The sequence below is a fragment of the Microcaecilia unicolor genome, chromosome 13, assembly GCF_901765095.1.
Source record: "Microcaecilia unicolor chromosome 13, aMicUni1.1, whole genome shotgun sequence".
In the NCBI taxonomy this organism is placed as follows: Eukaryota; Metazoa; Chordata; class Amphibia; order Gymnophiona; family Siphonopidae; genus Microcaecilia; species Microcaecilia unicolor.
In genome coordinates this window covers 38,975,163-38,989,269 of record NC_044043.1, presented here as the reverse complement: position 1 = coordinate 38,989,269, position 14,107 = coordinate 38,975,163, and the positions used below count along the sequence as shown (strand labels likewise).

The window sequence follows — 14,107 nt, the reverse complement described above, 5'->3', positions numbered from 1 at the left end:
TTGCTAGTGGAGGAGTAGCCTAGTGGTTAGAGCACCAGTCTTGACCTATAGAGGTGGCTGGTTCAATTCCCACTGCTGCTCCTTGTGATCTTGAGCAAATCACTTAACCCTCCATTGCCTCAGGTACAAACTTAGATTATGAGCCCTCCAAGAGACAGAGAAATACCCAGTGTACCTGAATGCAACTCACCTTGAGCTGCTACTGAAAAAGGTGTGAGCAAAATCCAAATAAATAAAGAAGTTGCTGCCTGCACCCATAACCTACTCATTTTCTGTCCACTTCCTGTCATGGCAGTTACTGCAAGGTGTCATGGTTATGTGCTGTTACGTATAGCAATTACATCAAATGAAGAAAAGGAAATCTGTTACACATGATCCCCTTAATTTTATTAAAGTTGCCAAAAATTGCATCTGCACCAAATTTGCGTGCGGAATTTAATTGAATGAGCTAATTAGCACCGAATGGCTTAACAAGCAATTATTGGCACTAATTAGATTTAATTGGAATTTATGCATATAAATTCAACACCTAAATTATACATGCAAGTTTTAAAAAAAGGGGAGGGACATGGGAAGAACAGGGGTGTTCCTAGCATTTACAGGCATTGTTATAGAAATGCGCATCCAATTTGGGTGCATACATTTGCATGTTTCAGGCTGCGCCTAAAGTTAGGTGTGATTCCCGGGCGTAAGCACTATTCTATAAACCAAGCCTAACTTTAAGCACTGCTTATAGAATAATGCTTTTTTTGGTGATTATTTTTTTGGTGTCATATATAGAATCTAGACCCATGTCCTTTATCAAGATGAAAGCAGATCTTTCAAATCATCAAACACATCAGGACTTGATACGGGCCCTGTTTTGGCACTACTGCCTGCATCAAGAATCCATAAATTCTGAGATGATACAGTAAGCGAAGTGAGTGAAACACTGTACTATTCCAAATATTAGAAAAACACAAGTAAAACCACTGTAAATGTGGACCAGCAGCTGAAAGTTATCTATTCACAGCTGCGAACCGTCTAGCTGTTTATGGACTCCTGATGCAATTACCACAAGAAGCAATGGAGGATTAAATGACTTACCCGGGATCACAAGGAACAGCAATGGGATTGGAAATGGGCTTCATTGGCTCTCAGCCGGCTGCTCTAACTGGTGGGCAATTTTCAGGTACCTCACTTGCTACCCCACAAAATGCCTTTAAAAAACTGCCCTCAGAATGAATAAATGCAAAATATTAAAGAGAACGCAAGAAAGGAACATACACAAACTCTTGCCATACTCCTATTTTATTTCAGAAAATGTTTATATTTTACAATATATTTCAATTCATTTGCACATTTTACTCATATCTATAACTTTTCTTTTTACATCTGGAACGCAATTGAAATAAGCTAAACATTTTCTTTACAACCAAATAAGAAAAATTTCAAAATATTAACCCTGTAAGAAAAGAAATTAAAACCTCTCTTTAAAACATGTAATGAAAATAAGTCACAAAGGTATCATTAAGAAGAGTGTGTGATATTTTTTATACATTACACTTTTAAGACTAGGCACATATTTTTCAGTACATTTTTAAAGCCAGCTTTGTTACTACTTAATAGTAATACCTGCATTTACTAGAGATTTTAAGCATTGCGCTTTACACATTTCTGTATAGCCCTGATAGTCTGCACCTTTGTTACGATAACTGAATCCTTACTAGATTCCATGTATAATTTGAAAAGCCTCCAGCAAAAAAATGTCATTTCAAAGACAGAGCGACTTATACAGGTGGGGTAGTCAATGGAGTCCATGTTCTTTTTCAGCATACTGGTCAACTTTAGCAAGGCTTTCGGGACAGCTCAAGGGTCACAGTCTTTCAAGTCCCACCTTGTTGATGGCATACACTAAAGGGGACAATTTTCAAACTACCTACCTAGGTGTAAAGTCTGTAAGGGCCAGGTTCCTTATTTCAAAAGGGAAACTCTAGCTTCCTTTCCAAAATTACCCACTTTGTACCTGTTTCTTCAGTGGACAGATATTTGCTACTGAACAATGCACAGATTTGAAAAATCCAGTCTACGTGTCAACTTCCAACTCTTCCCCTCAATCTAGCTAAAAGTATGCACGGTACAGAACCACTGGATACTTTTAGTTGACTTGAGTAAGGGCAATTTTCAGACAGTTAATTTACCTGGGTAGCTGACTTTGAAAGCTGTCCTCTAAACGATTAATGTTCAACATGCAGGACGAGCGACAGGTCCATACTAATTGATATGCCTAGTTAGTAATATTTTCTAGTAAAGTATTATAAAACATTTATATATAATTTCAATTGATCATTCCATCACAGTGTTCTGTGCAAGTACTATAAAATTAAAAGCAGATGTATCGTGCAGAGGAAACCAAAACAGAAAAATGACAAAATTCATGATAGTATTAGTTTTAAGGATCCAACTGACAATCTGTATTCGTGATGTGAAATGTAATGCTTTCAACATACTTAAACTCATTTGAACAATTAATTCAATCTACAACTTCCATTCATAATGAGTGTTAGCAAGTGAGAAGTAAACATGTTTTTACTTCAATAAAAGGACACATTCCCAAGCTGAATGTACAGGCAGGTGGATTTTTGGTTGATAGCATTCATCCATCCACAGTTCTGCTTGGATATAGGGCTGATGGATGTTTATGATATAGATGAAAAACATCTAAAGTACTATTTTTCTTGTATTCATCACTTTAAGGCATCAACAAATGGACTCTTTTCTTAATCAGCTGTACCTCCTGTATCATGGAGATGCTGGGATCTCCACTCAAAGCAATTTACCTAACAGTAAGAGGAAAAAAAAGTATGCCAAGATTCTATGAACAGACTAAAACTTGCAAGATGAGGGGACATTATGTCAACCTCACTGTCTGGAAGGGAAGGATAAATCTGCTGTGCATATGATCTCCAAACAGATCTTTACCTGTCCCAACTCCCCATCTGCTTTTCAGTTTCTGATATAAGAGTATAAAATTGCCATCGCACCAGCATACACCAAGCAGTTTCTCCTTCCCTAGAGCGAGCTTGACAGTATGAGCCTTTTGCCATCCCTTTTTTTTTTTTTCATCTACCCCTGGAAGAAGTTTTCATGCAGACTCTGTTTTCCAAGTGCCAGAACCCACCCGACAGCACCGTGTAAAGGTCAAAGTGCTCAGCATTCTTGCTACTTTCCATGGCATCCTAAACATCCCCATTTAAAGACGGCACTTAGCATTTTCCACATCTAACAGACCAGTCTAACCAATCGTAAACCAGAAAAGACATCTGTAGAAATCCACGGTTACCCTCCAGCATCATGTTTGGTTTTGATTAAGGGAATAATTTTGCTATTAAGTCATCATTAGATGAAGGTAGCTATTTCTTATTCAATCATTAGAAGTAGTGCAGTTATTGCTATGTGATATAAACTGGATAAATCAAAGCTTAATTTTGTATGGCCCTATGGATATATAATCATCTGTAGGACCACACAAAATTATAATTCTTAAGGGATATACTTTGAATATGTCCAGCGTTTCCTAGATCATTAATTTATCAACACAATCCTTTGTCATCTGTTAATTACCATCATAAATCATCATACTCTCAATGTGATACCAATATTTGGTAAACATACAGGTTGCGAAGAGTAAGTTAGGTACCTTTTAAGACAAAGTAAGCTTAAAGAGGTACCAAGCACTTTCCAAGTTTTAACATTCAGCTCAGGAGTAGTTCAACAGTCCTGTGGAAGTTTCACAAATCTTTCAAGTACTTGGTGTCATTACAGTCTACGAGGTGGGACAATTCCACTGCTGCAGGTTTCCATCCTTTGCAATAATGTGATACATTCCTTGTAGTACAAAGCAAAAAAAAAGACATGGCCAGTATTTCAGCTCCGGCCATTTAGCAGTCTTCCGGACGTTGCTTTGCTTTTGCATTCATACTGCCATCCCCGCGAGACCCAAGTCAACTCTACTGCTCTGTCCTTCAACAAGGACTTGCATCCCTGGGAGCACATTAGACTGGGACAGGGCTTCCATTGTTGTATTTCAAGTTCCCTTCTTTCAATTCAATATGTGTTTACTCCAGAACATGCTAGAATATATGCATATATTAGGAGGTGGTTGCCATCGCAATTTTGTTTTCCCTTTGATGTGTGCACTCACACTACTATATATTCCGTGACAGCATTGTGTCTGTGCACAAGCGATGAAGTCATTTCTGGCACACGGAGTTAGACGCTCACTCCGAGCTTACAGCCACGGACAGAAGCATCCTCCTCCCATTCCACACAGTTGCATAAGAGAAAAGATCCTACACGCTCCAGACAGTTGTGGATTTATTTGGATAGTTAATGGCCAGGCTGATGGCAGCAATGTTTTTCAGTGCCTGGGTAGAAACAGTCAAAAAGAGAACAAACTTGTGAGACACAAATCATCACTTGCAATTCTTTACAAAAATAAAACAATCTATGCTGGTTTCTTACACTTTTCCTTTTTAGCATTAGCACATTTTAGAAACAGGTGTTAACACTTAACTTGCATTAACAAGGTCATGTTAAATACAAAATATAACTGCATTATTAATACGGGTATTTGCTTTAAATTAACACTAATTAATACGCAAAATTATGGTCACCGGTTCATTTTAATTTCATGTGGGCAAAAACCTGGAAGGTTAATAATCAAAATTTGTTCAGATGGCTTTGACAAATCTTTTCATTTGAAAATTCCCTCCCTTCCCCTCATTGAACTCTATGTCACTTAACTGGACAAAGAGGGGCAGAGTTGGAGGCAGGTCTAGGGGCCCAATTATAACGGTTAAAGACAAAAAGGGAAGGTATTTGATATACTGCCTTTCTGCGGCACAACCAAAATGCCCAAGACCCACTAACTACTACTATTACTAATCATTTCTATAGCATCCTATGAAAGGTTATTGGCAAAAAGGGAAAGAAAAATGTTTTGCGAAAATAAGGCCATTTTTGTTACGTTCACAGAGGTATAAAACAGATCATGAAACAAGTTGTGGGTTGTATGATCCTAAGGGGAGAAAACATGGCTTGTGCGGGGGGTGGGGGGGTGGGGGTGGAGAGTCATAAGTGGGTAGAATAAGTTTCTGGTACTGTGTACTTGGATATCATATTAACTGAAAACAGAAATAGCTTTCTCTATAAATTATAACCAATGGATGTAGGCAACGCGAGCACTACGATGTCAGGCAGTCATCTGCAACCTATAAATTGGTGCCCTCTTCCCTCATTAGTATTAATGGTAGGCTACATCCCCTTTTCCCTACGCTCCCCTTATGAACCTTTTGTTTTCACGTTGCTACTTTTTATCTTTCAAATCAAATGTTGTAACAAGAAAATTGCAGTGAAGGGGTGAATTAATTGCTGGAAGAAAAAGAACTACTGAACTGTAAATACAGAGCACCACATCAACAGGCTGTCACAGTTCAAAGGTCAATATGATCAAAGCAAACAAAACCAGTTTATTTAATTAAAAGAAAGAGCGGTTGACAAGAGGTTACAACCGCTTAGTTTTCCATACTCTCATGTTTCTGAAATTAGCCATTAACTCGTTGATGTTTAGCTTGGCCCATAAATCATGGCAAGGCTTAAAAGACTTTCTTGAGAAATACTTGATCGCAAATAATTTATTATTTTTAACTGTGAAAATGATCGCTTGCCACGTGCCATGCTGAAAGGAACTGTCAGCAATGTTCTTAGGCCAATGCTCAAATTCAGGAATATAAGGTCGTTTGATTGAATACATTTGAGAGTTTCATAAGGATTATGGAATTGGCATAATTTGGACTTTATAATGGTGCATGGTTCATCATATAGTTCACTGCACTGTCATCGTCACCAATGTCTGATAAATGAAACTGCAAATCACTGCAATGCTGTTGGAGCTTTTTGTGGTCCGTTTTGGCGAGTTTATTTATGTTGCAAAAGTTCTTCAAAATTGTAAAAAAAAGAAATACACTCAAGTGATTGTGGCAATGTGTCTTCTTGTTCCTGCTGGAACTGTGTAATCTCTTTTCCTCCAACAGGTTTGAAATCTGGTTCAAGCTTTTTGACAAAGTTGTGAGCAGTTTTAAGCAATGGCTTATAGATGGAATCAGTGCAGTAGTTGAAAATAAAGGCTTTGAGTTCTCAGTGGCTGTCAAAGTGTTAGAAGAATTGATGTGATTCAACAGGTCATGCCACAGGATGAGGGAGAAGAGGAATTGGAAAGCCTTCAACTTGGTGCTCAAAATCTGTACTTGATTTACCGTCATAGTTCCTGCCACTAAATATCAAACTCCAGTGATTTCTCTAACTTAGTGCCTGAAAGGCTGCAGTGTCCTAATGAGTGTCTGAAAGAGGTTTCAATGTCAAGAGAGGAAATGCGCTTTTTGAGAACTGCCCAATACTTTCTCGATGATGAGAAGAACTTCTATACCTCTTGAACTGTTCCAAAGAATCTGATCATCTCAGGGTCCACTCTGGCAATATTTATTTACCATTAAGTTCAAGATGTGAGCTCTGCAAGGCATGTTGAAAGCACAAGGGTTCATGTTTAAAATCAACCTCAGCAGCCCAGTGGCATAGTCAGACACTTAAATTTGGGTGGGCCTGGGCCCAAGGAAGATAGGCAGAAGAACCCCATGCCCCCCCCCCCCCCCCCCCCCCCAGGCAATCCAGTCTCTTCCTCTCCTGGGCAGAAGAACCCTGCAGGTGATTCAGTCTCTCCAATCAAGTAACTACCCCTCCCAGCACACCTTTTGAACAGCAGATTTTTGCTGGCAGCAAGCAGCAACCAATATACAATGCTCATGCCAGCCCCTACACCGTTCCCTCTGATGTAACTTCCTGCTCCCACAGAGGCGGAAGTACATCAGTGGATAGGTTTTAGGTGCCAGAGCGAGCAGTGTGTATCAGTTGTTGCTCGCTGCCAGCGAAGAGCTGCTGTTTAAAAGATACACATGGGGGGAGAGGTGTTGAGAGTTTTCAGCTGGCGGGGCTTGGGGAACCCCGCCAACTACATCATAGGTATGCTGCTGCTACTGAGTGAGCCTGGGCACACCCAGGCTCACCAGTGGCTATGCCACTGCTGCAGCTCATTCCTTTTCCCTTTCAAGTTGGCTTCGTTATCGTAACCTTGGCCCATCATGTCATCAGGTATTCAGCTGACTGACAACAGTGTTACACAAGCTTGTTCCAGTTGAATGGTTCTTCGATGCCAACTGTGTCTTCTTTGCAAGAAACAAAATAAACAATAGTGATCTGCTCAGTGTGACTGACATCTGGAGTTTGAGTCAATAATAAAGAATAGTACTGTGCTTTCTTGACTACAGACAAGATCTTTTCAGTGATGGTCTTGTCCAAAATTGCAATAATTTCATTTTGTATGTCTTTGCTCTAACCGTTAAGTTATTCCTTTGCTCCAAGCAGTGGGCTGGGGAAATGGGAGGCCTAGGTTCAAATCCCATGACAGCTCCTCATGGCCTTGGGCAAGTCACTCAAACCTCAACTGCATTGGGGTCTGATTCTGAGCAGGTTCTAATAGCACCAGTCCAGGTCACCCCCCCCCCAACCCCATGTTGGGAAGCAACATAGCTATAATGTCTCACACTGTGCAGGAAACGGCAAATCATTCCTGTATCATGCCAAGAAAAAACACAAAGGGTCCCTCATTATGTGATCGCCAGAAATTGGTTTGACTTGAAGACACATCTGGATCGGATATCTTTGCTTAAATTGATGAACTTTGGATTCTTGTTTTAAGACCATTCCTATGCATTCCGCCATAACAGGATCAAACTTTCCAAATAGTTCTACCAGTTTCAGGAAGTTGCCAGTGTTTCTTTTAAAATGCTCATCAGACAAGCCTTGTAGAGCAAGATATTGAGATTGAATAAATTTATTTTAATTTAATATTTAAAAATTGATTGATATTCCGCACTATCACAAGTTCTAGGTGTTTCACAATGCAACATACACAATATAATTTACATTCCACAATAAAACATTACAATTTTAAACAAATATCATCAAATAAACATCAACATATATATTCCTGAGTATGTGCAACATTTTCCAATTCGAATACATCAAAATTACATGACTTTCCTGCTCATACTGAAAAGGAAAAATCCCTAGACTCCCTCAAAACCTCCATAAGTAGAAATATTTTAAGTTCTTTTTTTAAAATCAATTAAGCTCTGAAGTCCTCTTAATTTCACAGGTAGTGCATTCCAAAGGATAGGCCCAGTTATATTAAATTTTTTTTAAAAATCACATCCAACCAATCCAACCAATGTTTTATCCTAGTTTGTACAGCCTTTGACTTTGTGAGTCAAGTGTAGTCTTTCTGATGTCAATCCACATTTTCAAAACTTGCATATGGCTGAAACTTGTTTCAAGAACATAAAATGCCTTGGACATATCCCTTCAGATACTGTATACAGCTGATATAAAACTGATGGACGATTTGCTTGGATCTGTTAGTGAAAAGCTGCTGTGGAAACCAACATGCAGAGTGCAGAAGCTGAGCACATTAATCATGGTCTTGGTAGTACTTCACCATTTTCTAATTTTTTTGGTTGTAGTAAGAGCCACTGATCTTGCAGTCACAGTTTGTAGGACACAAAATGATTTCCTTTTGAGCAGATCCTGATGCTGTAGGAATAATTTATACTTTTTCACTGAGTTTCCAGCATTTTCAAGGATCTGCAAGCTTAAATGCCAAAGAGTTTCCTCCTTAAAAATATTTAAAATACATGGTGGCTCACCTCATTCTTCTATACTCATTGCTGTATCTTTTGATAAACCTTCATCAACATCTGTGAGAATAAATGGAAGTTGCTGAATCTTAGGCTTCCCAGTTAGGCTTGCTCCAGAAGTACTTGCATTTGATAAGTACCCTCAGATGGAAGAAGACCTATCTGCCATTTTCATCTGTTTTGCTTCTTGATGGCTTCTTCTTTTGCTGCCTTCCTTTCCTGTTTCCCAGCCTGAGTGTTTCTTTTTGATGTTATTTCAACCTGTTTGGGTCAACTCGTTCAGAAAAGCTCTCTGCATCATAGCTAGAAATAAATGGAACCCCCTCTCCCTTTCATAGGCCCCACACATCCCTCTCTCTCTTTCACAGGCCCCTGCATGCTTTAAGTTTTTATGTTGCAGATGCTGGAACTGCTTCACCCATAGAAACGCTCTGGGCCATTTTTGGGAGTTGGGATGGGGGCTTATTTCTCTGAAACCTCTGGTCTGATCTGGCCCATTTACAAACTGTACTGGGGCAATTTTACAACTGGGTGCCACAATTCTAGGTGTCTAGTTGCAGTGTACTGGGCACTAATTCTATAAGGGTATCTGGGTGCCAAGATTCTGTTATCCTATATAATAATTCTCACCTCCAATGTTCTAATGTGCCTGGGACCGTGGCTCCCTCAGAGGTGGTCTGCTAGGCAGTTAAGAATGCACTGACGTCAGTGATGTCACTGACAGCTGATTCCAAGGGAAGGGGAGGAGTAGGGAAACAGCGTGTTTCCCTACTCCTCCCCCTGCCTGGGAAACAGCTGTCAGTGCCCCCCCCCTCGGCGCAACACCCAAGCCCCTACCCTGTAAAACCGCGAGCCAGGCAGTGGGAGGAGTAGGGAAACACGCTCCGCGTGTTTCCCTACTCCTCCCCCTGCCTACCAATCAGCTCTCAGTGCCCCCCCCCTCGGCACAGCACCCCACGCCCCTAACCCCCTACCCTCGACGCATCACCCAAGACCCTTCTCCCCCCGCACATCAACAAAGCCCCTATCCCCCTCTCGGGCACATCAACTCCCTCGCCACCCGCAGCCACCAATACTAACGCTGTCCAGCCGCTGCTGCTTCTCCTGTGGAGCAGCAGCGGCCGGTACAAAAAGAAAAAAGCCAAAAAAAGATTTTTAACCTGAAACGCGGCTCCGTAGACAGCGATCTGGCATTGGCTGTCGTCACTGCAGCCGCTCCTCCTCTCCCCTCCACGTCACTGCCCCTGCAGAAAGACCCCGGAGGAGCGCAGCGACGTCAGAGAGGAGAGGAGGAGCAGCTGCAGAGATGACAGCCAATGCCAGATGGCTGTCTACGGAGCTGTGTTCAGGTTAAAATCTTTTTTGGCTTTTTTTCTTTTTGTACCGCCCGCTGCTGCTCAACAGGAGATGCAGCAGCGGCCAGACAGCGTTAGTATTGGCGGCTGCGGGTAGCGAGGGGGTGATGTGCCCGAGGGGGGGTAGGGGCGATATGCTGAGGGGGGGAGGGGAGGGTCGCTGGACAGGGGTGGCTGCAGGGGCGGGGGCAGGGAAGAGGGAGTTGGGGAGGGGGTCCTGAGACCAGATGGGTGGCTGCAGGGGAGGGCAGGGGAGACAGAAGGGACGCTGCAGGGGGGGCAGGGGGAGAGGAGGGTCGCTGGACATGGGTGGCTACATGGGGGGCAAGGGGAAAGGAGAGGAGGGTTGTTGGACATGGGTGGCTGCAAGGGGGGCAGGGGAGAGGAGGGTCGCTGGACATGGTAGCTGCAGGGGAAGAGGAGGGTTGCTGGACATGGGTGGCTGCAGGGGGGGCAGGGGGAGAGGAGGGCCGCTGCACATGCGTGGCTGCAGGGGCAGAGGAGGGTTGGTGGGGAGGGGTACCTGAGACCAGATGGGTGGCTGCAGGGGGGGCAGGGGAGACAGGAAGGACGCTGCGGGGGGGGGGGGGATTACCTTGCTAGCGCCCGTTTCATTGCCTACCGAAACGGGCCTTTTATACTAGTAGAATATATTTAGGCATGCCCACTTATGTCATATCAATCAAAGGTGTAAATGCATGCACTTAAATGCGACACTTTAGTACAGTAGTCTTTATTAAATTTAAGTTTGAGACCACTTTGGATTCACATGAACTGAAGGAGAGCTGCCAAATATTGTCTTATGTGAGGCCACGATACTGCTGACTAGTGGGTGTCAATGACATCCACCCTATAAGCCTGCCTTCAACCTTTTATTGGGCATATCCTCAAGGAGGTGGGCATTTCCAAATGCATTCTCTTCATCTACTGAGAAATGTCTTGCCCTTCAAGCATATGGCTCTTCCTCTCATCCACGTCCACCTTTCCGTCATGAACTTGGGTAGAGAGGCAGAGTAGCAAAAAAAAAAAAGCCAGAATGATGAGGGCCACCCCAGAAGTGGTTATTAGCCCAAGGGCCTGGTCATTGAAGAACACTGCTTTAGTACATAGCTCACAGTATTCTATAAGTTACAGGTGTAAGAGTTGGTCCTGCCCATGTTCCTCCCCTGTGAACACCCTCCTTGTATTTATGTGCTAAGCGAATCGCATGCGTCATTTACACAAAAGCGCTGTGCTCTCACCTAGCGCTTACATGTACAGGTGCACATTCATCCGTGTAAGTATTGGTAGTCTATAAATGTGCAAATGGTGCTTAAATTTAAGCCCAAGTAACAGAATGAGGGGTTATATGTCTTTTCACCAGTTTTCCTCCATGCAAATTTTATCCAGTTTTATTAAAATTTTGGAGAGTTACTTTCCAACCAGATAGACGTTCTCCACAGATATCACATCACTGTATATGAATAGTAAAAGATATTGAGGATTAGTGCACATGAATGATAAAGATTGTGGGGCACTTAAAGTCGGGTCTCTCTAGATGTATAAAAACCTCCTCTTAGAGGCCATGGTCTTCACTTAGCGTGTCCTTCAACACCACCATATTAAGCTCATCTAAGGAGACTTCTCTATAACTTTTGCCAAGGATGGAAGCATAATGTACTTAATACCCTAGATATACTATTACTCAGATCTCCAGCCTCAACACAAGACTCCTACAATGACTTGGCAGTGACTGATGATGTTGGTTTTATGAATACAGCCAATAGCCTGGAAGGGTTGTTACCTGTGCTGTATAGTACTGAAGGTAGTCATCTGTAGTTAAGGCAAGCAAGTATTCATGTAGGTGGCCACTTTCCTGCAATGAAAGAGATCAAATAAAAGTCAGACAGGAAAAAGTTTAAAACATGAAGATAAGATTCTGAGCAGCTTTATAGGTTGGTAGAGTCTTTTGTAAAATACCAGTGAAACTGTAAATGCCCTGACCTAGATGTCTCAATTCCCACCTGCATGTTCTATGTAAAACCGAGTTTCACTTCTACAGATCATTACAGATTTTGACATTTATTTATTTATTTTTTATTTGTCGCATTTGTATCCCACATTTTCCCAACAATGTTTTTCTCACAACATATTCCAGCATTTGCCTCAAAATGAACTGAATTATCCCTTCTGCATTGTACATGGCCTTGGGTTGAAGACAATATCAGGGGAAAAGAATGCTGAATTTGCATAGCCATTAGGCACATAATTAGAGTAAAGCGTTTTCCTGTATATCCAGATCCATATGGGGCATAGAAACAGCTGACAGTAATGAAGGCCAAGGTCTGTCCTTTAACCACTGATGGAAATCTCTTGTCTTGAGCTCAGTGAGCAGCAAAACCCATGGGGCAAATTTTGGGTCTTTTCTTTTCTCTTTCCCTTCATCTCATGCTATAGTCACTGGTGACATCAAGGCGAATTACAAAAATTACACATAATGAGAGCAAGGTTTAATATTTACAAGTATGATGTCTGATACTGCATTTTTATTTGACCATTCTAGAAAGGGTGATGTAGGGAGATCATGAGTGTAGAGGACTTAATAACTGCAGAGATTCTAGGGGCCTGAAAAATTAATTCAGGAGGGGCACTAGGTTGATGATTTGCCTGGCACCGACCCTGCACAATATAGCTGCTTTTCCTTGGGTGAGTGGCAACTCAATTTACTTGCCCAACAGCACTGACAAGACCCTGGTTTGCTTACATTGGCTCTATTTTCTGTGAGGAAGAAAAGTTCCGTGAGTGCCCGGTGAAGCGGAAGGAGGATGTTGATACTGGTCACATCCTGGCTCAGATGGTTTTCCATCTTAGTAAAGACCTGCCAGAGAGGTCTCAGCAGTGTCAGGTTGCAGTCGCTAAAGGAAAGTCAAGAAAAATGTAAGTGAAAACAAGCTTCAGATCCAGCCGCCCAAATGGAAACAATCAGCCCGCATGAAGCCCAAACCTCTCAGCTAATTATGCAAAACTACAAAGCATGACAATTTGAAATTAGGGCGTATGGCAGTATCAAAGTGCTTTATTAGTTTACTGTTTGCTAAACACGGTGGTTCAACTTTTCCAAGGCAGGAGAGTGCACCGCATCTTTGTAATGCTGTTTACATTGGAAAGGCTACGGCATGCACAGTTTTTCCAGCCTGGGACATTTTGTCTTTGGTGTTTTCAGCAGGGGAGGTGCTTAAGTTTACTATAAAACAGTAACCATCCTGCTGGCTGTCCTCTGTTTTCATGTAAATATGTTGAGGATTAAAATTCATACCAATTTTTTTTTTTAATGCTTCTCATTGCCAACTACACATTCTTTGTGATGAAGACACTTGTACGCAGACTGTAACCATCAGCTTTTAAAAATTTATGTATGAGTTACTTGAAGCATTTTGAAAAATAATTCAACATTTTGTGTGCTAATCCTTTCAAGGGAATTTTCAAAGGCTCAGCAACACCTTCAGTTCAAATCAGGTTATTTGATACTAGCTGTATGCTGGGATTAGCATTTAGGCACCTTACCCAGTGTCTTATAAACATTTAGGTCCAGATGCAATAATGGGAGTTTCTATTTGTTGTCTGTGCAAAAACTGCCAGTATATCAGGATCCTCAGATATGGCTGTTAAAGGAACCTGCTATTTTTAAAAATCCCATTTAAAATTTAGTATTCTGAATACATATTTGAGGTTGATTTTTTTCCCTGCATAACACTCAACCATCTCCAAACAGGAATATAGTAGGCAAAGAGGTGTATTTTCAAAGCACTTAGACTTACAAAGTTCCATTGGTTGCTATAGAACTTTGTAAGACTAAGTGCTTTGAAAATGAGCCCCAAAGTGTTACTTAACCTCACTTTAGAAGCTTTTATTTTTAAAACAAATTCTAAAACTAAGCAAATAAAAAAAGCATGTCCCTTCTTTTATTTATTTTTTTTTTTTTAA

General features: G+C 41.5%; 1 protein-coding gene across 2 annotated transcripts in view; it reads right to left on the bottom strand.

Annotated features, from left to right (window-relative positions):
* Nucleotides 1-1,281: 1,281 nt before the first annotated feature.
* ZZEF1 (zinc finger ZZ-type and EF-hand domain containing 1) overlaps nucleotides 1,282-14,107 on the bottom strand; it is a 168,770-nt gene continuing 155,944 nt past the window's right edge. For both annotated transcript variants that reach the window (XM_030185993.1, XM_030185994.1), the window contains exons 53-55: nucleotides 12,888-13,038; nucleotides 11,928-11,999; nucleotides 1,282-4,406 (exon numbers count right to left, since the gene is read on the bottom strand). In XM_030185993.1, coding sequence (XP_030041853.1) covers nucleotides 4,332-4,406; nucleotides 11,928-11,999; nucleotides 12,888-13,038 — 298 coding nt within the window. In that variant the 3' untranslated portion in view covers nucleotides 1,282-4,331. The remainder of the gene's footprint in view (nucleotides 4,407-11,927; nucleotides 12,000-12,887; nucleotides 13,039-14,107) is intronic.